This window comes from Oncorhynchus mykiss, chromosome 7, assembly GCF_057628025.1.
Source record: "Oncorhynchus mykiss isolate SJ-2025 chromosome 7, ASM5762802v1, whole genome shotgun sequence".
Lineage (NCBI taxonomy): Eukaryota > Metazoa > Chordata > Actinopteri > Salmoniformes > Salmonidae > Oncorhynchus > Oncorhynchus mykiss.
In genome coordinates, this window is record NC_143028.1 from 75,659,909 (window position 1) to 75,684,741 (window position 24,833).

At 44.5% G+C, this 24,833-nt stretch overlaps 1 protein-coding gene across 2 annotated transcripts in view; it reads left to right on the plus strand.

Moving 5' to 3' along the window:
• The window catches only part of LOC110528578 (SWI/SNF-related matrix-associated actin-dependent regulator of chromatin subfamily D member 1), a 33,789-nt gene extending 12,415 nt beyond the window's left edge, over positions 1–21,374 (plus strand). The window contains exons 4-12 of one of the 2 annotated variants that reach the window (XR_016497447.1): positions 297–419; positions 542–658; positions 848–949; positions 2,566–2,727; positions 3,393–3,490; positions 5,197–5,332; positions 11,966–12,174; positions 15,668–15,769; positions 19,640–21,374. Coding sequence is in view for 1 of the 2 variants with exons in the window: in XM_090241994.1 (XP_090098120.1) it covers positions 297–419; positions 542–658; positions 848–949; positions 2,566–2,727; positions 3,393–3,490; positions 5,197–5,332; positions 11,966–12,088; positions 15,668–15,769; positions 19,640–19,693 (1,017 nt within the window). In the remaining variant the exon portion in view is untranslated. The remainder of the gene's footprint in view (positions 1–296; positions 420–541; positions 659–847; positions 950–2,565; positions 2,728–3,392; positions 3,491–5,196; positions 5,333–11,965; positions 12,175–15,667; positions 15,770–19,639) is intronic. The other variant, XM_090241994.1, reaches the window with a different exon arrangement.
• Positions 21,375–24,833: the final 3,459 nt, after the last annotated feature.

Below are 24,833 nucleotides of genomic sequence, written 5' to 3' on the forward strand. Positions count from 1 at the left end.
TGCATAGATAATAAACAGAGAGTAAAGTATAGTACAGTGCTGATCTAGGATCATTGCCTTTTTAGATCCTAATGAATAACATTAGATGGACAGGGATAATTTTATAGGCTACAATTCAGGCCCAGGATCTTTTCCTGACCGACAAGGTGGCCAGACCAGGAAAGCTCGGGGCCTGAGTTGTAGCCTATAAAATGGGGCTTGGAGTTTTCCCTGGTCATCACGTCCCATGTTTTGCTCTGAAGGTAATACACATTTTGAAAGTGAAATTCAACATGACTGGGCTTCTTGTGTTTCAGCAAAAGCGAAAGCTTCGTATCTTCATATCCAACACCTTCAACCCTGCCAAGCCCGACGCAGAAGACGGAGAGGGCACTGTTGCATCATGGGAGCTGCGTGTCGAAGGGCGTCTGCTTGAAGATGTAAGACTAATTAGTAGCCATATGTTTGTGTGTGTTGGGGGTGTGTGTCTGTGTGTTGACAGATAGTGTCTTGTGTGTGTTTATAACTTGGTGAAATGTCTGAAAATGGTTTTCTTTCTCAGACTGCTGTGTCCAAGTATGAAGCCACCAAGCAGAAGAGAAAGTTCTCTTCCTTCTTCAAATCTCTGGTCATCGAGTTGGACAAGGACCTCTATGGGCCTGACAATCACTTGGTCGAGGTAAGAAGATGTTGTTTAATGTTCGGATATAAAAATGCATGATTTAGATCTGTTTTCATGAATAGGTGATCAATATTAGCACATTTCCACCGCCACTCTTCTCAACCATTTTCTCCATAGTAAACTCTAATGATATTCTGTTGTAAAGAAACTAAAAAGACAAATACAGTTTATTTTCTATTGTTATAGTGGCACAGGACTGCGACCACTCAGGAGACAGACGGGTTCCAGGTGAAGAGGCCAGGGGATGTGGGCGTACGCTGCACTGTCCTGCTCATGCTGGACTACCAGGTAAACACACCGCCAGTCACAACCTGCTAAAGTTTAAAACTATTTGGTTGTAATATCAGCAGTTGTTGAAAATTGTAGTCAGAACTACAAATGTCCAATTATTCCATGCAAAACAATTGCTCACATTTATCTCTATCATCAGAGGTATTCAGATAGTAACTGTTTAGCTCTATCATCAGAGGTATTCAGCTAGTAACTGTTTAGCTCTATCATCAGAGATATTCAGCTAGTAACTGTTTAGCTCTATCATCAGAGATATTCAGCTAGTAACTGTTTAGCTCTATCATCAGAGATATTCAGCTAGTAACTGTTTAGCTCTGATAGAGCTAAACAGGAATAGCTGTATATCATCAGAGATATACAGCTAGTAACTGTTTAGCTCAATCATCAGAGATATGCAGATAGTAACTGTTTAGCTCTATCATCAGAGATATACAGCTAGTAATTGTTTAGCTCTGTTATACAGATAGTAACTGTTTAGCTCTATCATCAGAAATATGCGGATAGTAACTGGCATGCTTTTCATGATCAGTAAAGCATGTGATGATCATGTAATTTCAGATACGTTAGGGTAGCCAAACTGTTTGGCATGTTAGATAGCTAGGCTTTTTGGAAAGAGCTTGACATCGGCAACTAGCCTATTTTTATTCACAACTCGTCCTGGTAAACGCCAGTCATCACCACTATAGATGGCAAGAAATCTAGTTTATTCCCTGAAAGTTAGCTTGTCGACTAACATTATTGACCTGATCTGTTGTTAGCTTGTCCACTAGCATTATTGACCTGATCTGTTGTTAGCTTGTCCACTAGCATTACTGACCTGATCTGTTGTTAGCTTGTCCACTAGCATTATTGACCTGATCTGTTGTTAGCTTGTCCACTAGCATTACTGACCTGATCTGTTGTTCGCTTGTCCACTAGCATTACTGACCTGATCTGTTGTTAGCTTGTCCACTAGCATTACTGACCTGATCTGTTGTTAGCTTGTCCACTAGCATTATTGACCTGATCTGTTGTTAGCTTCTCCACTATCATTATTGACCTGATCTATTGTTAGCTTGTCCACTAGCATTATTGACCTGATCTATTGTTAGCTTCTCCACTATCATTATTGACCTGATCTGTTGTTAGCTTGTCCACTAGCATTATTGACCTGATCTGTTGTTCGCTAACTAGCTAGCCAATTTTACGTGGTCCGTCAATCAACGTAGCCTATCATGTCTGTCAGCAGCAATCGTGATTAAACGCTCTTAAAAACAACGTTGAAAAGGGGATAATGTTGTGAGCTAGCTATGTTGGTAGGATAAAAAAAAAAAAACATCACTTGCCAACAGTAGACTAGCCAACATGGGCATATGTGTCCTTATGCTGCTTGACAGGCAAAGCCGAACAAGGTTGGAACATTGTCCTTAACTACTTGTCGGGTATAGTACACAATGTTATATTTGTAGTTCTGTGTTCTCTTTATTGTGACGTTTTATTGATAACGACCTATGTGATCCAGGCGTTTTTGACCGCTAGGCCTTTCTCAACATCTCTCCCAAATACATGCTTGTCATTTGCATCTTCAGTTTGATGGTGTAATGCCACTGCTAATTTCACTTCTCTCTCCCCAGCCCCCTCAGTTCAAGCTGGACCCTCGCCTGGCCCGTATGTTGGGGATCCACACCCAGACCAGGCCGGTCATCATTCAGGCACTCTGGCAATATGTTAAGACCCACAAGCTGCAGGACCCCCACGAGAGAGAGTTCATCAACTGTGACAAGTACCTGCAGCAGGTCAGAGTTCATCAACTGTGACAAGTACCTGCAGCAGGTCAGGGTTCATCAACTGACAAGTACCTGCAGCAGGTCAGAGTTCATCAACTGTGACAAGTACCTGCAGCAGGTCAGAGTTCATCAACTGTGACAAGTACCTGCAGCAGGTCAGAGTTCATCAACTGTGACAAGTGCCTGCAGCAGGTCAGAGTTCATCAACTGTGAAAAGTGCCTGCAGCAGGTCAGGGTTCATCAACTGACAAGTACTTGCTGCAGGTCAGAGTTCATCAACTGTGAAAAGTGCCTGCAGCAGGTCAGGGTTCATCAACTGACAAGTACTTGCAGCATGTCTCCTCTTTGTTCACAGCTGGTTGGAAGATATAAGCCTTTCTTGGGGAAAATATAACTTTTCTCTTTTCTCCACGTTGGTATCTGTAATGTTGAGGATTTGTTATATAACCTGATGGACCGTATGTTAGTAACGGGATTTTGCCATTTCATCATCTTTATGATTATGGGTAAATGGGTCTGTTATGTTGTCCTTAGCCCAAACACACCACAGACCTCTGACATATGATCTTTATTAACTGTCCATAGCCGAAACGTAAAAAGCACAATATTGAAATCCTTGCATGTCCAGTTCTTGAGTTAAATGAATAAAGTTGTTTTTATCTATGTTGTTCTAGATCTTTGAGACTCAGCGTATGAAGTTCTCTGAGATCCCACAACGCCTACATGCTCTCCTGATGCCTCCAGAACCTATCATCATTAACCATGTCATCAGGTAGGACGAACCCTAATCGTCTTTACTAACCATGTCATCAGGTAGGACGAACCCTAATCGTCTTTACTAACCATGTCATCAGGTAGGACGAACCCTAATCGTCTTTACTAACCATGTCATCAGGTAGGACGAACCCTAATCGTCTTTACTAACCATGTCACCAGGTAGGGCGAACCCTAATCGTCTTTACTAACCATGTCACCAGGTAGGACGAACCCTAATCGTCTTTACTAACCATGTCACCAGGTAGGACGAACCCTAATCGTCTTTACTAACCATGTCATCAGGTAGGACGAACCCTAATCGTCTTTATTAACCATGTCACCAGGTAGGACGAACCCTAATCGTCTTTATTAACCATGTCATCAGGTAGGACGAACCCTAATCGTCTTTATTAACCATGTCACCAGGTAGGACGAACCCTAATCGTCTTTACTAACCATGTCATCAGGTAGGACGAACCCTAATCGTCTTTACTAACCATGTCACCAGGTAGGACGAACCCTAATCGTCTTTACTAACCAAGTCATCAGTGTAGGACGAACCCTAATCGTCTTTATTAACCATGTCACCAGGTAGGACGAACCCTAATCGTCTTTACTAACCATGTCACCAGGTAGGACGAACCCTAATCGTCTTTACTAACCATGTCATCAGTGTAGGACGAACCCTAATCGTCTTTATTAACCATGTCACCAGGTAGGACGAACCCTAATCGTCTTTACTAACCATGTCACCAGGTAGGACGAACCCTAATCGTCTTTACTAACTATGTCATCAGGTAGGACGAACCCTAATCGTCTTTACTAACCGTGTCACCAGGTAGGACTAACCCTAATCGTCTTTACTAACCATGTCATCAGGTAGGACGAACCCTAATCGTCTTTATTAACCATGTCACCAGGTAGGACGAACCCTAATCGTCTTTACTAACCATGTCACCAGGTAGGACTAACCCTAATCGTCTTTACTAACCATGTCATCAGGTAGGACTAACCCTTACATCCAGCAACAACACCTCACTATGTCCTCCTGGCCTCTAGGGTCCACACCTCACTATGTCCTCCTGGCCTCTAGGGTCCACACCTCACTATGTCCTCCTGGCCTCTAGGGTCCACACCTCACTATGTCCTCCTGGCCTCTAGGGTCCACACCTCACTATGTCCTCCTGGCCTCTAGGGTCCACACCTCACTATGTCCTCCTGGCCTCTAGGGTCCACACCTCACTATGTCCTCCTGGCCTCTAGGGTCCACACCTCACTATGTCCTCCTGGCCTCTAGGGTCCACACCTCACTATGTCCTCCTGGCCTCTAGGGTCCACACCTCACTATGTCCTCCTGGCCTCTAGGGTCCACACCTCACTATGTCCTCCTGGCCTCTAGGGTCCACACCTCACTATGTCCTCCTGGCCTCTAGGGTCAACACCTCACTATGTCCTCCTGGCCTCTAGGGTCAACACCTCACTATGTCATCACTTAGGTCGAGAGTTGTTCCGGAAGAACTCCTGGCCTTTTTTGTAAGACAATGCTCAGATGATCAGATCTCACAATGCCTACAGAAGTGTTCAAATGTCTCAGGAACCACGTTAATATGATATAGAACTCTCCTGAGATGTGCAGCGTGACTGCAAGAAATTACCATCTGGAACGAACCCATAGTGTAAGATAGACTCTGCGTGATCTAACTCCTCTCTGTGTGTCTACAGTGTGGATCCCAATGACCAGAAGAAGACAGCCTGCTATGACATCGATGTGGAGGTGGACGACACTCTAAAGACCCAGATGAACTCCTTCCTCCTATCCACCGCCAGCCAGCAGGAGATAGCTGGCCTGGACAACAAGGTATGTATGGAGCCCATGCTATAGTTGAACTTTACATGGGTCCATTAATTTTCAAGGGATGGAATCAAGCCTACAACATCTTATGGTGAGGCTGCGAACAGATGTTTTCCACACACCTTTTGTCTCCTATGGGAGTAGGACTGTGAGCAGGCAGGGACTGTGAGCAGGCAGGGACTGTGAGCAGGCAGGGACTGTGAGCAGGCAGGGACTGTGAGCAGGCAGGGACTGTGAGCAGGCAGGGACTGTGAGCAGGCAGGGACCGTGAGCAGGCAGGGACCGGGAGCAGGCAGGGGCCGGGAGCAGGCAGGGGCCGGGAGCAGGCAGGGGCCGGGAGCAGGCAGGGAGGGCAGGGACCGACTACAGAGAAACTCACTGAACCAGATATAAAAAGAGAAATAGACAGCCCACCTACCTCTTCTCTAGAAAGACAGCCCACCTACCTCTTCTATAGAAAGACAGTCCTCCTACTTCTTCTCCAGAAAGACAGTCCTCCTCTCCAGAAAGACAGCCCTCCTACCTCCTCTCCAGAAAGACAGCCCTCCTACCTCCTCTCCAGAAATAGACAGCCCTCCTACCTCTTCTCCAGAAATAGACAGCCCTCCTACCTCCTCTCCAGAAAGACAGCCCTCCTACCTCCTCTCCAGAAAGACAGCCCTCCTACCTCCTCTCCAGAAAGACAGCCCTCCTACCTCCTCTCCAGAAAGACAGCCCTCCTACCTCCTCTCCAGAAATAGACAGCCCTCCTACCTCCTCTCCAGAAATAGACAGCCCTCCTACCTCCTCTCCAGAAATAGACAGCCCTCCTACCTCCTCTCCAGAAATAGACAGCCCTCCTACCTCCTCTCCAGAAAGACAGCCCTCCTACCTCCTCTCCAGAAAGACAGCCCTCCTACCTCCTCTCCAGAAATAGACAGCCCTCCTACCTCCTCTCCAGAAAGACAGCCCTCCTACCTCCTCTCCAGAAAGACAGCCCTCCTACCTCCTCTCCAGAAATAGACAGCCCTCCTACCTCCTCTCCAGAAAGACAGCCCTCCTACCTCCTCTCCAGAAAGACAGCCCTCCTCCCTCCTCTCCAGAAATAGACAGCCCTCCTCCCTCCTCTCCAGAAATAGACAGTCCTCCTCCCTCCTCTCCAGAAATAGACAGTCCTCCTCCCTCCTCTCCAGAAATAGACAGCCCTACCTCCTCTCCAGAAATAGACAGCCCTCCTCTCCAGAAATAGACAGCCCTACCTCCTCTCCAGAAATAGACAGCCCTCCCTCCTCTCCAGAAATAGACAGTCCTCCTCCCTCCTCTCCAGAAATAGACAGCCCTACCTCCTCTCCAGAAATAGACAGCCCTACCTCCTCTCCAGAAATAGACAGCCCTCCTCCCTCCTCTCCAGAAATAGACAGCCCTCCTCCCTCCTCTCCAGAAATAGACAGCCCTCCCTCCTCTCCAGAAATAGACAGCCCTCCCTCCTCTCCAGAAATAGACAGCCCTCCCTCCTCTCCAGAAATAGACAGCCCTCCCTCCTCTCCAGAAATAGACAGTCCTCCTCCCTCCTCTCCAGAAATAGACAGCCCTCCTACCTCCTCTCCAGAAATAGACAGCCCTCCTACCTCCTCTCCAGAAATAGACAGCCCTACCTCCTCTCCAGAAATAGACAGCCCTCCCTCCTCTCCAGAAATAGACAGCCCTCCTCCCTCCTCTCCAGAAATAGACAGCCCTCCTCCCTCCTCTCCAGAAATAGACAGCCCTCCTACCTCCTCTCCAGAAATAGACAGCCCTACCTCCTCTCCAGAAATAGACAGCCCTCCCTCCTCTCCAGAAATAGACAGCCCTCCTCCCTCCTCTCCAGAAATAGACAGTCCTCCTCCCTCCTCTCCAGAAATAGACAGCCCTCCTCCCTCCTCTCCAGAAATAGACAGCCCTCCTCCCTCCTCTCCAGAAATAGACAGCCCTCCTCCCTCCTCTCCAGAAATAGACAGCCCTCCTACCTCCTCTCCAGAAATAGGCAGCCCTCCCTCCTCTCCAGAAATAGACAGTCCTCCTCCCTCCTCTCCAGAAATAGACAGTCCTCCTCCCTCCTCTCCAGAAATAGACAGCCCTACCTCCTCTCCAGAAATAGACAGCCCTCCTCTCCAGAAATAGACAGCCCTACCTCCTCTCCAGAAATAGACAGCCCTCCCTCCTCTCCAGAAATAGACAGTCCTCCTCCCTCCTCTCCAGAAATAGACAGCCCTACCTCCTCTCCAGAAATAGACAGCCCTACCTCCTCTCCAGAAATAGACAGCCCTCCTCCCTCCTCTCCAGAAATAGACAGCCCTCCTCCCTCCTCTCCAGAAATAGACAGCCCTCCCTCCTCTCCAGAAATAGACAGCCCTCCCTCCTCTCCAGAAATAGACAGCCCTCCCTCCTCTCCAGAAATAGACAGCCCTCCCTCCTCTCCAGAAATAGACAGCCCTCCCTCCTCTCCAGAAATAGACAGTCCTCCTCCCTCCTCTCCAGAAATAGACAGCCCTCCTACCTCCTCTCCAGAAATAGACAGCCCTCCTACCTCCTCTCCAGAAATAGACAGCCCTACCTCCTCTCCAGAAATAGACAGCCCTCCCTCCTCTCCAGAAATAGACAGCCCTCCTCCCTCCTCTCCAGAAATAGACAGCCCTCCTCCCTCCTCTCCAGAAATAGACAGCCCTCCTACCTCCTCTCCAGAAATAGACAGCCCTACCTCCTCTCCAGAAATAGACAGCCCTCCCTCCTCTCCAGAAATAGACAGCCCTCCCTCCTCTCCAGAAATAGACAGCCCTCCTCCCTCCTCTCCAGAAATAGACAGTCCTCCTCCCTCCTCTCCAGAAATAGACAGCCCTCCTCCCTCCTCTCCAGAAATAGACAGCCCTCCTCCCTCCTCTCCAGAAATAGACAGCCCTCCTCCCTCCTCTCCAGAAATAGACAGCCCTCCTACCTCCTCTCCAGAAATAGGCAGCCCTCCCTCCTCTCCAGAAATAGACAGTCCTCCTCCCTCCTCTCCAGAAATAGACAGCCCTCCTCCCTCCTCTCCAGAAATAGACAGCCCTCCCTCCTCTCCAGAAATAGACAGCCCTCCCTCCTCTCCAGAAATAGACAGCCCTCCCTCCTCTCCAGAAATAGACAGCCCTCCTCCCTCCTCTCCAGAAATAGACAGCCCTCCCTCCTCTCCAGAAATAGACAGCCCTCCCTCCTCTCCAGAAATAGACAGTCCTCCTCCCTCCTCTCCAGAAATAGACAGCCCTACCTCCTCTCCAGAAATAGACAGCCCTCCCTCCTCTCCAGAAATAGACAACCCTCCCTCCTCTCCAGCAGCAGTACGCCTACTTCAAGTTCAGAATGTTAATACAGACAAAGAAGACGACCCCACAGGAAAGAGCCTCTGAGAGAGACACCCTGTCAGTAGCATTGGCTGCAGGTCTTGTCCCTGTGATTGCAGAGAGATCAGAGCTGAGGTATCTAGTGCAGACTAAGGTCAGAGAGACCTCCATTAGACAGTAGTCTATCCAGTAGTGTAAAACAGACAGCATGGTGCATTCAACATGTCAATACTTCTCACAAATACACACGTAGTGACAAAGTCACTCTCCTCTACTTTGAGCCATGAGAGATTGACATGCATATTATTAATGTTAGCTCTCCGTGTACATTTAAGGGCCAGTTGTGCTGTCTTGTTCTGGGCCAATTGTTATTCGACAAGCTGCTGTGACAAAGGCCAATTAAACACAACAGAGATGAGACCTTCTCTACTGAGGGAGGAGCTAACATGATGTCCTACTACAGGGCCAACAGACTGGTTCAATCTGGTTCATTATACTGAAGTATGGGAGGAGCTAACGTGATGTCCCACTACAGGGCCAATAGACTGGTTCAATCTGGTTCATGTTACTGAAGTATGGGAGGAGCTAACGTGATGTCCCACTACAGGGCCAATAGACTGGTTCAATCTGGTTCATGTTACTGAAGTATGGGAGGAGCTAACGTGATGTCCCACTACAGGGCCAATAGACTGGTTCAATCTGGTTCATGTTACTGAAGTATGGGAGGAGCTAACGTGATGTCCCACTACAGGGCCAATAGACTGGTTCAATCTGGTTCATGTTACTGAAGTATGGGAGGAGCTAACGTGATGTCCCACTACAGGGCCAATAGACTGGTTCAATCTGGTTCATGTTACTGAAGTATGGGAGGAGCTAACATGATGTCCTACTACAGGGCCAATAGACTGGTTCAATCTGGTTCATGTTACTGAAGTATGGGAGGAGCTAACATGATGTCCTACTACAGGGCCAATAGACTGGTTCAATCTGGTTCATGTTACTGAAGTATGGGAGGAGCTAACATGATGTCCTACTACAGGGCCAATAGACTGGTTCAATCTGGTTCATGTTACTGAAGTATGGGAGGAGCTAACATGATGTCCTACTACAGGGCCAATAGACTGGTTCAATCTGGTTCATGTTACTGAAGTATGGGAGGAGCTAACGTGATGTCCCACTACAGGGCCAATAGACTGGTTCAATCTGGTTCATGTTACTGAAGTATGGGAGGAGCTAACATGATGTCCTACTACAGGGCCAATAGACTGGTTCAATCTGGTTCATGTTACTGAAGTATGGGAGGAGCTAACATGATGTCCTACTACAGGGCCAATAGACTGGTTCAATCTGGTTCATGTTACTGAAGTATGGGAGAAGCTAACATGATGTCCTACTACAGGGCCAATAGACTGGTTCAATCTGGTTCATTATACTGAAGTATGGGAGGAGCTAACATGATGTCCTACTACAGGGCCAATAGACTGGTTCAATCTGGTTCATGTTACTGAAGTATGGGAGGAGCTAACATGATGTCCTACTACAGGGCCAATAGACTGGTTCAATCTGGTTCATGTTACTGAAGTATGGGAGGAGCTAACATGATGTCCTACTACAGGGCCAATAGACTGGTTCAATCTGGTTCATGTTACTGAAGTATGGGAGGAGCTAACATGATGTCATACTACAGGGCCAATAGACTGGTTGAATCTGGTTCATGTTACTGAAGTATGGGAGAAGCTAACATGATGTCCTACTACAGGGCCAATAGACTGGTTCAATCTGGTTCATGTTACTGAAGTATGGGAGGAGCTAACATGATGTCCTACTACAGGGCCAATAGACTGGTTCAATCTGGTTCATGTTACTGAAGTATGGGAGGAGCTAACATGATGTCCTACTACAGGGCCAATAGACTGGTTCAATCTGGTTCATGTTACTGAAGTATGGGAGGAGCTAACATGATGTCCTACTACAGGGCCAATAGACTGGTTCAATCTGGTTCATGTTACTGAAGTATGGGAGGAGCTAACGTGATGTCCTACTACAGGGCCAATAGACTGGTTCAATCTGGTTCATGTTACTGAAGTATGGGAGGAGCTAACGTGATGTCCTACTACAGGGCCAATAGACTGGTTCAATCTGGTTCATGTTACTGAAGTATGGGAGGAGCTAACGTGATGTCCCACTACAGGGCCATTAGACTGGTTCAATCTGGTTCATGTTACTGAAGTATGGGAGGAGCTAACATGATGTCCTACTACAGGGCCAATAGACTGGTTCAATCTGGTTCATGTTACTGAAGTATGGGAGGAGCTAACATGATGTCCTACTACAGGGCCAATAGACTGGTTCAATCTGGTTCATGTTACTGAAGTATGGGAGGAGCTAACGTGATGTCCCACTACAGGGCCAATAGACTGGTTCAATCTGGTTCATTATACTGAAGTATGGGAGGAGCTAACATGATGTCCTACTACAGGGCCAATAGACTGGTTCAATCTGGTTCATTATACTGAAGTATGGGAGGAGCTAACATGATGTCCTACTACAGGGCCAATAGACTGGTTCAATCTGGTTCATTATACTGAAGTATGGGAGGAGCTAACATGATGTCCTACTACAGGGCCAATAGACTGGTTCAATCTGGTTCATGTTACTGAAGTATGGGAGGAGCTAACGTGATGTCCTACTACAGAGCCAACAGACTGGTTCAATCTGGTTCAATTTTTTTTTTTTAATTACCTTTATTTAACTAGGCAAGTCAGTTAAGAACAAATTCTTATTTTCAATGACGGCCTAGGACGGCCTAACTGCCTGTTCAGGGGCAGAACGACAGATTTGTACCTTGTCAGCTCAGAGGTTTGAACTTGCAACCTTCCGGTTACTAGTCCAACGCTCTAACCACTAGGCTACTCTAAGTATGGATCCATTTGCATTGTTGTCTGGTCTAATAAACATAACAAAGAAAAGTGACTCTACTTCATCCATCTTGGTTTGGACATCCATCTTGGTTTGGACATCCATCTTGGTTTGGACATCCATCTTGGTTTGGACATCCATCTTGGTTTGGACATCCATCTTGGTTTGGACATCCATCTTGGTTTGGACATCCATCTTGGTTTGGACATCCATCTTGGTTTGGACATCCATCTTGGTTTGGACATCCATCTTGGTTTGGACATCCATCTTGGTTTGGACATCCATCTTGCTGTTTCTTCCTCTTCAGATCCATCAGATCATTTAGACAATAGTTTATTCAGATGTTGAACTAGGATTGACCCTCCATCTCTCTCTTCTCCCCCTGTAGATCCATGAGACCATAGAGACGATCAACCAGCTGAAGACCCAGAGAGAGTTCATGTTGAGCTTCGCCAGAGACCCCCAGGGCTTCATCAACGACTGGCTGCAATCACAGTGCAGGGATCTCAAGGTAAACACACAGGGAAACACCACTATGGAGCATTGTTCTGTAGAGAGAAAACATTCTGGCTGCAGTCACGGTGCAGGGATCTCAAGGCAAACACTGCTCTTGTGCTTCATGTGGGTCGTAGTTCAGTAGGGAGAAAACAGGGAATGAAACGGCGAAGTACTTCAGGGCTTTATCAATGACTGGCTGTATTTGTATTTAACAAGGATCCCCATTAGCAGCAGCTACTCTTCCTGGGGGTCCTGCAACATTAAGGCAGTTATATACAATTTAAAACATTACATGACATAACAGATTTCACAACACATTAAGTGTGTGCCCTCAGGCCCCTACTCTACTACCACACATCCTCAACACAAAATCCATGTGTACATGTGTGTATATGTTATAGTGCGTGTGTCTCTTCACAGGGGCCCTGTTCCATAAGGTGTATTTTTTTAAATCTCATTTTACTGTTTGCACCTGATGTGGAATAGAGTTGCATGTAGTCATGGCTCTATGTAGTACTGTGGAATAGAGTTCCATGTAGTCATGGCTCTATGTAGTACTGTGGAATAGAGTTCCATGTAGTCATGGCTCTATGTAGTACTGTGGAATAGAGTTCCATGTAGTCATGGCTCTATGTAGTACTGTGGGATAGAGTTCCATGTAGTCATGGCTCTATGTAGTACTGTGGAATAGAGTTCCATGTAGTCATGGCTCTATGTAGTACTGTGGAATAGAGTTCCATGTAGTCATGGCTCTATGTAGTACTGTGGAATAGAGTTCCATGTAGTCATGGCTCTATGTAGTACTGTGGAATAGAGTTCCATGTAGTCACGTCTCTATGTAGTACTGTGGAATAGAGTTCCATGTAGTCACGGCTCTATGTAGTACTGTGGAATAGAGTTCCATGTAGTCATGGCTCTATGTAGTACTGTGGAATAGAGTTCCATGTAGTCATGGCTCTATGTAGTACTGTGGAATAGAGTTCCATGTAGTCATGGCTCTATGTAGTACTGTGGAATAGAGTTCCATGTAGTCATGGCTCTATGTAGTACTGTGGGATAGAGTTCCATGTAGTCATGGCTCTATGTAGTACTGTGGAATAGAGTTCCATGTAGTCATGGCTCTATGTAGTACTGTGGAATAGAGTTCCATGTAGTCATGGCTCTATGTAGTACTGTGGAATAGAGTTCCATGTAGTCATGGCTCTATGTAGTACTGTGGAATAGAGTTCCATGTAGTCATGGCTCTATGTAGTACTGTGCACCTCCCATAGTCTACTCTGGACTTGGGGATTGTGAAGAGACCTGTGGTGGAATGTCTTGTGGGGTTATGAATGGGTGCGCTAGTAGTTTAAACAGACAGCTCGGTACATTCAACATGTCAACACTTCTTCCAAAAACAGGTAGTGATGAAGTCAATCTCTCCTCTACTTTGAGCCATGAGAGATTGACATGCATATTATTAATGTTAGCTCTCCGTGTACATTTAAGGGCCAGACATGCTGCCCTGTTCTGAGACAATTGTAATTTTCCCAAGGCCCTCTTTGTGGCACCTGACCACACTACTGAACATTCGTCTAGGTGCGACAAAACTAGGGCCTGTAGGACCTGCCTTGTTGATAGTGTTGTTAAGAAGGTAGAAACTAGGGCCTGTAGTACCTGCCTTGTTGATAGTGTTGTTAAGAAGGTAGAAACTAGGACCTGTAGGACCTGCCTTGTTGATAGTGTTGTTAAGAAGGTAGAAACTAGGGCCTGTAGGACCTGCCTTGTTGATAGTGTTGTTAAGAAGGTAGAAACTAGGGCCTGTAGGACCTGCCTTGTTGATAGTGTTGTTAAGAAGGTAGAAACTAGGGCCTGTAGGACCTGCCTTGTTGATAGTGTTGTTAAGAAGGTAGAAACTAGGGCCTGTAGGACCTGCCTTGTTGATAGTGCTGTTAAGAAGGTAGAAACTAGGGCCTGTAGGACCTGCCTTGTTGATAGTGTTGTTAAGAAGGTAGAAACTAGGGCCTGTAGGACCTGCCTTGTTGATAGTGTTGTTAAGAAGGTAGAAACTAGGGCCTGTAGGACCTGCCTTGTTGATAGTGTTGTTAAGAAGGTAGAAACTAGGGCCTGTAGGACCTGCCTTGTTGATAGTGTTGTTAAGAAGGTAGAAACTAGGGCCTGTAGGACCTGCCTTGTTGATAGTGTTGTTAACAAGACAGAGCAGTGCTTTATTAAGGACAGACTTCTCCCCATTTTATCTACTGTTGTATCAACATGATTTGACCATGAGTTTTACAATCTAGGGTTACTCCAAGCAAACTTGCTCAATTTCCACATTATTCATCACAGTATTTAGTTGAGGTTTAGTTGAGTGAGTGATTTGTCCCAAATGCAATGCTTTTAGTTGATGAAATATTTAGGACTAACTTAATTGGATGCAGTCACAGTTCAGGGGCTGTAGGGTAAACTAACAGGGAAACACCACTATGGGGCATAGTTCAGTAGGGAGAAAACTGTGGAAACAGGGAGGTACCCCAGGGCTTCATCAATCACTGGCTGCGATCACAGTACAGGGACCTCAAGGTAAACTACTAAACTTAAGAGAACTGGTGCGGAGGAAATATTCTACTTCAGATAAAGAAATGAGGGGAGCAGTAATATTTTATTTTATTTACTGCAAGGTAAACAAACGCACGGGGAAACCACAGCTCTCTAGTGCTGCTCAGTTACTCATTACCCTTTACATAATAACCCCCCAAAGCATTTGGGTCATGTTCATTAAGAAGAAAATACATTGAAATTAAGTGAAACTGGGAGACGCTACTTGAACTTCTGTCCAATACATACACATTGCCGTTTTCTTTTGCAAAACATTTTGATGTGTGTCTTACTGAACATGACCCTCTCCATGTGTTGTCATGGACGTAGGTTAGCCATTGGCGCTAGCTAGCTGCCGTGGACGTAGGTTAGCCATTGGCGCTAGCTAGCTGCCGTGGACGTAGGTTAGCCATTGGCGCTAGCTAGCTGCCGTGGACGTAGGTTAGCCATTAGCGCTAGCTAGCTGCCGTGGACGTAGGTTAGCCATTAGCGCTAGCTAGCTGCCGTGGACGTAGGTTAGCCATTAGCGCTAGCTAGCTGCCGTGGATGTAGGTTAGCCATTAGCGCTAGCTTGCTGCCGTGGATGTAGGTTAGCAATTAGCACAAGCTAACTGTGTAGTGTTTGTTCAGATGGTTCTTGGACCAAACACCAGACTGACTGGACCGTCAATGACAACCGAGGGGTGATTGAAGCCGAGTCCAGTCCAAAGTTCATAGCTGTTGTTTTCTTCCTCCACCTGAACATTCAGCCTTCCGCATGGTTGCCTGGTGCCCAGTAACCTTGTAGTTTGTAGTCCTGAAGTAAGATGTGTTATCGTAAAACAGAGATGGTCCCAGAGGTCTCTCTTTAACCACGACACAGGGATAAGGTTGATAGGCCTGAGGATTTTTATCTGTGTGAAAAAATAAATATAGATAACATGCATGGTGTGTGTGTGTAGAACAACAAACTACACATTATAGGCTTTATTGAAGGAAGTTTTACGTTTCTTATGTATATGATTATTTTTTACAGACTATGACAGATGTGGTTGCGAACCCAGAAGAGGAGAGGAGAGCAGAGTTCTATTTCCAACCCTGGGCCCAGGAGGCCGTGTGTCGTTACTTCTACTCCAAGGTAAAATGCTCACCTCTCACCATTCTGTACCGTGGTGTGTGTGTACCGTAATGTGTGTGTGTGCGTGTACCATGATGTGTGTGTGCGTGTACTGTGATGTGTGTGTGCGTGTACCGTGATGTGTGTGTGTGTGTGTACCGTGATGTGTGTGTGTGTGTGTACCGTGATGTGTGTGTGTGTACCGTGATGTGTGTGTACCGTGATGTGTGTGTGTGTACCGTGATGTGTGTGTGTGTACCGTGATGTGTGTGTACCGTGATGTGTGTGTGTACCGTGATGTGTGTGTGTGTGTGTGTACCGTGATGTGTGTGTGTGTGTGTGTGTGTACCGTGATGTGTGTGTGTGTGTACCGTGATGTGTGTGTGTGTGTACCGTGATGTGTGTGTGTGTGTACCGTGATGTGTGTGTGTGTGTACCGTGATGTGTGTGTGTGTGTGTGTGTGTGTACCGTGATGTGTGTGTGTGTGTGTACCGTGATGTGTGTGTACCGTGATGTGTGTGTACCGTGATGTGTGTGTGTGCGTGTACCGTGATGTGTGTGTGTGCGTGTACCGTGATGTGTGTGTGTGTGTGTACCGTGATGTGTGTGTGTGCGTGTACCGTGATGTGTGTGTACCGTGATGTGTGTGTACCGTGATGTGTGTGTGTGTACCGTGATGTGTGTGTGTGTGTGTGTGTGTGTACCGTGATGTGTGTGTGTGTGTACCGTGATGTGTGTGTGTGTACCGTGATGTGTGTGTGTGTACCGTGATGTGTGTGTGTGTACCGTGATGTGTGTGTACCGTGATGTGTGTGTGTGTGTGTGTGTGTGTACCGTGATGTGTGTGTGTGTACCGTGATGTGTGTGTGTGTGTACCGTGGTGTGTGTGTGTGTGTGTGTACCGTGGTGTGTGTGTGTGTGTGTGTGTACCGTGATGTGTGTGTGTACCGTGGTGTGTGTGTGTACCGTGGTATGTGTGTATACCGTGGTGGATGTGTGTGTGTACACCGTGGCTAAGGTAAATCAAATCTAATCCAATTGTATTGGTCAAATACACATGGTTAGCAGATGTTAATATGAGTGTAGTGAAATGCTTGTGCTTCTAATATCTAACAAGTTCACAACCACTACCTTATGCACACAATGTAAAGGTATGAATATGTACATATAAATATATGGATGAGCAATGGCCTTGCGGCATAGGCAAGATGTTATAGGATACAGTATGTACATATGAGATGAGTAAAGTACGATATCTAAGACATTTATTAAAGTGGCGTTTATTTAAAGTGACTAGTGATACCTTCATTACATGTATTAAAGTGGCAAGAGATTTGAGTCAGTATGTTGGCAGAAGCCTCTCTATGTTAGTGGTGGCTGTTTAACAGTCGGATGGCCTTGAGATAGAAGCTGTTTTTCAGTCTCTTGGTCCCAGCTTTGATGCACCTGTACTGACCTCGCCTTCTGGATGATAGCGGGGTGAACAGGCAGTGGCTCGAGTGGTTGTTGTCCTTGATGATCTTTTTGTCCTTCCTGTGACATCGGATGCTGTAGGTGTCCTGGAGGGCAGATAGTTTGCCCCAGACGTTGTGCAGACCTCACTACCCTCTGGAGAGCCTTACGGTTATGGGCGGAGCAGCTGTCGTACCAGGCGTTAATACAGCCCGACAGGATGCTCTCGATTGTTAATCTAATAAAGTTTCTGAGTGTTTTTGGTAACAAGCCAAATTTCTTCAGCCTCCTGACGTTGAAGAGGCGCTGTTGCGCCTTCCTCACCACGCCGTCTGTGTGGGTGGACCATTTCAGTTTGTCCGTGATGTGTACTCCGAGGAACTTAAAACTTTCTCATCTACTGTCCCGTGGATGGGGGGGATGCTCCCTCTGCTGTTTCCTGAAGTCCACGATCATCTCCTTTGTTTTGTTGATGTTGAGTGAGAGGTTATTTTCCTGACACCACACTCCGAGGGCCGTCACCTCCTCCCTGTAGGCCGTCTCGTCGTTGTTGGTAATCAAGCCTACCACTGTTGTGTCGGCCGCAAACTTGATGATTGAGTTGAGGGCGTGCATGGCCATGCAGTCATGGGTGAACAGGGAGTACAGGAGAGGGCTGAGAACGCACCCTTCTGAGGCCCCAGTGTTGAGGATCAGCGGGGTGGAGATGTTGTTTCCTACCTTCACCACCTGGGGGCGGCCCGTCAGGAAGTCCTGGACCCAGTTGCACAGGGCGGGCTCGAGACCCAGGGTCTATGGTGTTAAATGCTGAGCTGTAGTCAATGAACAGCATTCTTACATAGGTATTCTTCTTGTCCAGATGGGACAGGGCAGTGTGCAGTGTGATGTCGATTGCGTCGTCTGTGGACCTATAGGGCCGATAAGCAAATTGGAGTGGGTCTAGGGTCTCAGGTAGGGTGGAGGTGATATGATCCTTGACTAGTCTCTCAAAGCACTTCATGATGACAGAAGTGAGTGCTATGGGGCGATAGTCATTTAGTTCAGTTACCTTAGTTTCTTGGGAACAGGAACAATGGTGGCCATCTTGGAGCATGTGGGAACAGCAGACTGGGATAGGGATTGATTGAATATGTCCGTGAACACACAAGCCAGCTGGTCTGCGCATTTTCTGGGGACGCGGCTGGGGATGCTGTCTGGGCCGGCAGCCTTGCCAGGGTTAACACGTTTAAATGTTTTACTCACTCTCGTGTTTTTGGCATCATTAAACTGAAGACTTATTTATCAAATAACTCTCTGTAATTATTAGTACGCGATTAAACTGATTAATCATGTAACTGTAATTAACTAGGAAGTCAGGGCACCAAGGCAACGTATACATCAATGTTGTTTTTTGAGGCTACCCGGAACATATCCCAGTCCACGTGATCGAAGCAATCTTGAAGCGTGGAATCCGATTGGTCAGACCAGCGTTGGAGAGACCTGAGCACGGGCGTTTCCCGTTATAGTTTCTGTCTATAGGCTGGGAGCAACAAAATGGAGTCATGGTCAGATTTCCCGAAAGGGGGCGGGGGAGGGCTTTGTATGCATCGCAGAAGTTAGTAGCAATGGTTGAGAATGCTGCCAGCCCGTGTCGCGCATTCGATATGCTGATAGAATTTAGGAAGCCTTGTTCTCAGATTATGTTTGTTAAAATCATCAACTAAAATAAATGCAGGCTCAGAATGTATGGTTTCCAGTTTACATAGAGTCCAGTGAAGTTCTTTCAGGGCCGTTGAGGGATCTGCTTGGGGGGGTGAATATAAACGGCTGTGACTATAATCAGAGAATTCTCTTGGTAGGTAATGCGGTCGGCATTTGATTGTAAGTAATTCTAGGTCAGGTGAACAAAAGGACTTAACTTCCTGTATGTTGTTATTATCACACCATGAGTCGTTAATCATAAGGCATACCCCCCCGCCCTTCTTCTTACCAGAGAGTTGTTTGTTTCTGTCGGCCCGATGCGTGGTAGGTAAAGCCATCTCTCCTGCCGTTCGTTCTCCATGAGGGTCGTCATCTCTGTGTCACCAAGTGTTTTTTCTGCCCTACTAAATACTTTCAAATCATTCTCTGAACAAGGTTTTCAGTTGTAATTTATATTACGGTACTGATTTTTGCCTGATATTACCTGGTATTCCTTTCACTTCTGAAAATGAATTTCCATTTATGAAATTAATTTCCTTCTTTATCTGCATTTTTATGTATATATATATATATATATATATATATATTATTTGTTTATATATATTATTTGTTTATATATATAAATAATAAAATATATATTATTTTTATATATATATAAATAATAAATATATATATTATTTTTTATATATATATAAATAATAAATATATATTATTTTTTATAAATATATATATATATATAAAATAAAATTGTATTTCAGGTCCAGCAGAGGAGGCAGGAGCTGGAACAAGCCCTGGGAATCAGAAACACTTAGAGATGAAGATGTTAAAGAAAAACAGGCCAACAGACGAACAAGAGGCCATTCTCTCTGGGAGGAGGAAAGGAAGTGTGGGACATTCATTAATACACCCCCGATTTGAGGAAAAACATCTTTGATATACTATCTGCTTTACTGCTGGTGGTAACTATAGGATATCTTTTTGAAAGTCACCTAGCAGGCTGTTATGGTTATATATCAATGTTAGATTTTTACTTCCTCTCTCTTCATATTTGTCCCGCTAAAAGATCTTTTGACTTATTTTTTCTCAATGGTCTCTCTCTATGCCTTACCTCAATGCATTCCCTTTTGGGGCTGAACTCTCAAGTCGCCAATCTTGAATCTATATTCAGGCCTAAGTGAGGTTGAAATGACCCCTAACTAAGGATTGATGCTACTCCACCATAACTAATATTGAGTGTTTTAAGTCTTAACATTTGGCCATTTGTGAAAGAGCATTGGGTTCATTTTAAATACTTTGACTGTCTCTAACCTGCTCTGAGTCCATACTAACTCATAACTGATTAGGTGATAGACTACACACACTACCATTCTGGCTTTGGTCTGGAATTGATTTTTCAGTGTTTGTTTGGTATTGATAGGGTTGTGAGTATTCAGTGGTCTTTTATTGCTGTGCTGGCTGTCCGTTTCTTAGTGGTTCAAGACTATTCTAGAATTCTTGTTGTAGAATATTGTGTACCTCAAAAATTCTCCCCTGATCACTTCAGAGTATGGTGATGGCAGCCGGGCTTCACAGTATTGTGAAGATTCAGTATGTTGGTTTAGTTATTCATTTAAGGGGCCATTTAATTTGAAACTATTTTTGTGATGCTTATTTTTGTTTGTTTAATTATCTTTTTTTATGTTTCGAAACTATGAATTATATTAAAGCTTGTATTGTTAGAAGTTAAACCATAAGGAAGTAGTGTTAGCAGTAATAACCTCAAGTCGATCTAGTTTTGTAAATACTGAGCAGAATAATCTTGTTTGATGTGAAGGAAAAAATTTCTGTTTTTAAAGGGCAGACCATCATTTTGACTCGTTGTCTAATGCTCCCGATTTAGTTTTCCCAAGACGTTCCCCTTCAAGTGATACCAATGGTTTAATCCAGAACGTTCTCTATAACCTAACAGCAAGCTGAAGTTGCTTGTTGACCCCGTGTGGAAGAGAGAACAACCTTCAAGGTTCTACTGTTCGGTTAAGAGGACTTCTTCTGGGATTTCATCTTTAGAGTTTGTTAGTGTGCAGACGCCATCAACACCGAGGAAGATAAGCATAGAGCTGGGTTCACTAGTAGATGTGACATATTGAAAAATTTCATATTTTTTGATAGTATGATCGAAAGCTTCCGCTTGTTGTATTGCTGTTTTAGATATGATGACATGTCAAGGATGAATGAAGTTTCATGGTTGGACTCAATTCATTATCAGTTCAGTAGTCAAGTGAATTGAAATTAAGCAACATCTATTTTCAATGGGGATTTTTTTTCTTCAATATTAAAGTGTATTTTCCATCCACCCTCTGATTATCCTGAATTGCCCCCAATCCTGTAAAGGATGATACTGAAGACTGATTGAAATCTTCAGACTTAAAAATTGTATTTTTCTCTTATTGACCAAACTTATTTTTCCCTGTATGTTTTAATCCTATGCTATAATAAAGGATATCTTCATGATAACTTCTCAGTTATGAATGGATGATTTTAAAGCTGGTTTTCTACCATTTGATGCACAAACTGGCAGTCTTTCCATGAAAGTTGTTACCTGCCTAATGTTCAGCATCACTGTTCTGGGATTCTTATGAACACCACGCACACCTGACTCATTGCTGTGAGAAGTGGGTTGATGCACTTGATGGTATAACAACCAGGGGACGGATCTGGTCATTGGCCCACAGGTGAGCATATCATGTTTATAGGGCCAGGAGTTTTTTCTGGACAGCTGTTCTTGTGAGAGGTTAAGGATGGGTTTTCTGGGTCCCCTAAAGTCGCCAAACTATATGTATTGCTTCAATGAACCTTTTGCTCTTGAAATGATTCTAATCGTACTAGGTCATAGCCTCACTTGTTCAAACAGCGAAGTCTGTTAAAGGATGAGTACCTGTATTTATTGAGATGTCTTCCTAAGGCAAACTATTGCTAATGTGTTTGCAGATAGTCCTCTTAAAATAAATAAAATAAGGAAAGTGTGGCATTTCCAAACTTGGAATTGTATCAACTCGCTACCCAAGGCTTTTAATTGTGGCATATGGTTAAATGCACTAAAGAGGAACAATAGGTACATATTGAAGATGCACAATCTTTTTACGTGTCTATTTTTCAAAGGATTAAGCTAAGAACGTTAACAACTTCAAAGTTAGGAACACTATAACAGTATAGAACACTACACTATAACAGTATAGAACACTATAACAATATGGAACACTAACAATATGGAACACTAACAATATAGAACACTATAACAATATGGAACACTAACAATATGGAACACTATAACAGTATAGAACACTACACTATACCAGTATAGAACACTATAACAATATGGAACACTAACAATATGGAACACTAACAATATAGAACACTATAACAATATGGAACACTAACAATATGGAACACTATAACAGTATAGAACACTATAACAGTATAGAACACTATAACAGTATAGAACACTATAGCAGTATAGAACACTATAACAGTATAGAACACTATAGCAGTATAGAACACTATAACAGTATAGAACACTATAACAATATGGAACACTAACAATATGGAACACTAACAATATAGTACACTATAACAATATGGAACACTAACAATATGGAACACTATAACAGTATAGAACACTATAGCAGTATAGAACACTATAACAGTATAGAACACTATAGCAGTATAGAACACTAACAATATAGAACACTAACAATATGGAACACTATAACAATGTAGAACACTATAACAGTATAGAACACTATAACAGTACAGAAGACTAACAGTATAGAACATGATAACAATATAGAACACTATAACAGTATAGAACACTAACAGTATAGAACATGATAACAATATAGAACACTAACAATATAGAACACTATAACAGTATAGAACACGATAACAATATAGAACATGATAACAATATAGAACACTATAACAATATAGAACACTCTTAACAGTATAGAACACTATAACAGTATAGAACACTATAGCAATATGGAACACTAACAATATAGAATACTATAACAATATGGAACACTATAACAATATGGAACACTATAACAATATAGAACACTATAACAATATAGAACACTATAACAATATAGAACACTATAACAATATGGAACACTAACAATATAGAATACTATAACTATATGGAACACTATAACAATATAGAACACTATAACAATATGGAACACTATAACAATAGGTCAGGGTGGGTGTTAGGGGTGGTGAGGGGCTGCAGCTTCTCTCTAGGAGTCTCTACAGTCTGTTCTCTGTGATGCAGCACCCTCTTGATGACAGACAACTCCTTTACCATCTCTTCCTTTTCCTGCACTAGCTCTCTCTTTATGGTGGCCTTTACCTCCTCAAGCGCTGTGGTAAGGCTCTCTCTCAGCACCTGGACAGAGGTCTTCAGCTGGGACCTGCAATGGTCGATCTGGTCCTGTAGAAGCTCTGTGTCTGGGCTGGAAGGGGTGTAGCTGGGGGGCTGCTCCTTTTGCTCAGTAACCCATACCTCTGATTGAGCCATTCTGTCGGTAGTGTGGTCTTGGCTCTGTTGCTCTCTCTCTCCCTTTGGTGCTCTCTCGCTCTCGTCTTTTCTCAATAAAAAAAACTAATGTACACAATTTGTAGACAATTGAGGAGTTGGAGAAGGAGATGTTGAATGGTCAGAAGCTCCAGGGTCCAGCCACTGCAGCTGAAGTCAACCACATTCTGAAGAAGAAGGGCCTTGTGGACAAGTGAGTTACAGTTACAGTATATGAATATATAGTGGATGAGTTTGACTTCAGAATCTTCTGAGAACGAGTTATGTTTCTAGGATAGATAGGCCAGGAACTATTAGTAACTACGACCAACAGTAAATAGTAAACACACAAGTAACACTCCATCCCACAAGTCCACAAGTGAGGAGACACTGACCTGCACAGTGAGAAGAGCTGTCAGGTGTCATGGCCCCTGACAACGTGCCTCTAAGCAAATAGGTCCACAGGTCAGAGAGATTTTGAGAGGCCGGATTATGGTACCCCTAGACTCTCAGGCACCACTCCTGGGGTATGGGGAGTGGAGTGTGCAGATTGAAAGGGTTGCGAGGTGCTGATGAGTCATTCGTAACCATGTACTTAATTGAACATCTGAATGACATGTATAAACCGATCTTATAACCTTTTCACACTACTGAACCGAGCCAAGCCATAGTTGCTGGAACTGTGCCTGAAAGAACCATGTGAAAGACGATATATGAGCCAGGACTGTACGGTTCAGACAAGGTTGAAGATGACAGGTTAAGACAAGAGGATTCTAATATCCCATAACTCTTTGCATAAATGAGGAAGCGTTCTAAATAATGGGACTAGCTACGCTACTTAGCAACAGGTGGTCCCGTGAATCTGTTCATTTTCAAAAAGCTTCCACATGGAACCATAACCTGGGTATCTTCAACCTAGGGTTCGGGTAGGCCCTATAGTGTGGATCTAAAACTGTTATCCCCTCTATCCTTCCTCCAGGTTCCCCTTGTTCAATGCTGTCAATCAAATCTATTCCCATGGACACCACATCAAAGAGTTCATCAGATGTTTACAGAACCACCCTGAACACATGTAACTGACTGAAGGATGCTGGGATGCTTTAGATGTTGGAACCAGCCGGAGGAGGGAGGGAGGGAGACATGAGGAGCTGTTTGGATGATTGCATCTAACTAATCTCTGTTGGAAATGAATCCTAAGAAAAGGAAGAGGAAAATGTCTCAGTCAAATGAACCTCCTTCCTGGGCTGTTGTAATAAAACGAACCTCCTTCCTGGGCTGTTGTAATAAAACGAACCTCCTTCCTGGGCTGTTGTAATAAAACGAACCTCCTTCCTGGGCTGTTGTAATAAAACTAACCTCCTTCCTGGGCTGCTGTAATAAAACATACCTCCTTCCTGGGC